This window comes from Oncorhynchus keta, unplaced genomic scaffold, assembly GCF_023373465.1.
Source record: "Oncorhynchus keta strain PuntledgeMale-10-30-2019 unplaced genomic scaffold, Oket_V2 Un_contig_24653_pilon_pilon, whole genome shotgun sequence".
Taxonomy (NCBI): domain Eukaryota; kingdom Metazoa; phylum Chordata; class Actinopteri; order Salmoniformes; family Salmonidae; genus Oncorhynchus; species Oncorhynchus keta.
The window spans coordinates 7501-9449 of NW_026284034.1; the positions used below are offsets into that span (position 1 = coordinate 7501).

At 46.0% G+C, this 1949-nt stretch overlaps 1 protein-coding gene across 1 annotated transcript in view; it reads left to right on the forward strand.

Moving 5' to 3' along the window:
* The window catches only part of LOC127922124 (broad substrate specificity ATP-binding cassette transporter ABCG2-like), a 3905-nt gene extending 2176 nt beyond the window's left edge, over positions 1–1729 (forward strand). Inside the window, exons 2-3 of the mRNA XM_052505837.1 lie at positions 655–809; positions 1625–1729. Coding sequence (XP_052361797.1) covers positions 655–809; positions 1625–1729 — 260 coding nt within the window. The remainder of the gene's footprint in view (positions 1–654; positions 810–1624) is intronic.
* Positions 1730–1949: the final 220 nt, after the last annotated feature.

Sequence of the window (1949 nt, forward strand, 5' to 3'; positions counted from 1 at the left end):
TAGTTTTTAAGCCTCTGTTCTGATCTGGTATGTTTCTGTTCTGTTCTGGTATATTTCTGTTCTGATCTGGTATGTTTCTGTTCTGATCTGGTATTCTATTACTCTGTTCTGATTTAGTATTACTCTGTTCTGATCTGGTATTATATTACTCTGTTCTGATCTAGCATAATATTTATATGTTCTGATCTAGTATATTTCTGTTCTGATCTAGTATATTTCTGTTCTGATCTAGTATATTTCTGATCTAGTATAATATTAATATGGTCTGATCTAGTATAATATTAATGGTCCTTCTGTAGCACAGTTGGTAGAGCATGGCGCTTGTAACGCCAGGGTAGTGGGTTCGATTCCCGGGACCACCCATACGTAGAATGTATGCACACATGACTGTAAGTCGCTTTGGATAAAAGCGTCTGCTAAATGGCATATATTATTTATTATATTATTATTATATTATTTAATATATGGTCTGATGTAATGTATTTCTGTTCTGATTTAGTATATTTCTGATCTAGTATAATATTAATATATGGTCTGATGTAATATATTTCTATGTTCTGATCTAGTATATTTCTGATCTAGAATAATATTAATATATGGTCTGATCTAGTATATTTCTGTTCTGATCTAGTATGACATTTCTATATTCTCCAGGGTATAAAGCTACAGTGGAGGCCTTCTTCCTGTTCATGTTGACCGTAGCTCTGGTTGCCTATACAGCTACTGCTATGACCATGGCTATATCAGCTGACCAGAGTGTTGTGGCGATCGCCAACATCTTCATGACCATAGCCTTTGTCTTCATGATGGTGAGAGAGACAGAGAGAGAGAGAGACTAAATCATTTGTGATGGTTTGTTTTGGCATGTTAGCATGTTTTTCCCATGCCAATGAAACCCCTTTGAATTGACACACACACACACACACACACACACACACACACACACTAATATAAGATGATTATAAACATGAAAAATTGTTGCTCTCCTCTTCCTCCTACTCTCCCCTCATTACCTTTCTCCTCCCCCTCCTCTTCCTCACCCCTTCCCCTCCTCCTCTCCCCTCCTAAAATCTCCTCTTCGCTCTCTTCCCTCTCCTCATCCCTCCTCTCCTAAAATATCCTCTTTGCTCCCTTCTCCTCCTCTTCTCTCCACTCCCCTCCTCTTCTCTCCTCTCCCCTCCTCTTCCCACTTCTCTCCCCTCCCCTTCCCACTTCTCTCCCCTCCCCTCCCCTCCCTCTTCTCTCCCTCCCCTCCCTCTTCTCTCCTCCCCTCCCCTCCCTCTTTCTCCTCCTCCCCTCTCCTCCCTCCCCTCTCCTCCTCCTCTCCTCTCCTCTCCTCTCCTCTCCTCTCCTCTCCTCTCCTCTCCTCTCCCTCCCTCCCCTCCCTCCCCTCCTCTTCCCTCTTCTCTCCCCTCCCCCCTCCTCTTCTCTCCCCTCCCCTCCTCTCCCCCTCCCCTCCTCTCCTCTCCTCCCCTCCCCTCCTCTCCCCTCCCCTCCCCCTCTCCTCTCCCTCCTCCTCTTCCTCTTCTCTCCCCTCCCCTCCCTCTTCTCCTCCTCCTCCCCCTCTTCTCTCCCCTCCCCTCCTCCTCCCTCCTCTTCCCTCTTCTCTCCCCTCCCTTATCAGATCTTCTCAGGCCTGTTGGTGAACCTGCCCAGTATTGTTGAGTGGCTAGCCTGGTTCCAGTACCTCAGCATCCCTCGTGTACGGACTAACAGCTCTCCAAATTAATGAGTTTGTAGGTCTCCAGTTCTGTGGAGACATTCCTCAACGGCACCTTGCCCCTGGTATGACGTAAGTTGATAATATCTCACTATACCTATTTAAATTATCCATAATTGAGGTGTTTTTGTTTCTGAGGTAGGAACCTTTCTCCTGTGTTCAGATGCACGGAAGACTTTCTGAAGAACCAGGGGATCGACTACACCACGTGGGGGCTGTGGCAGAATCA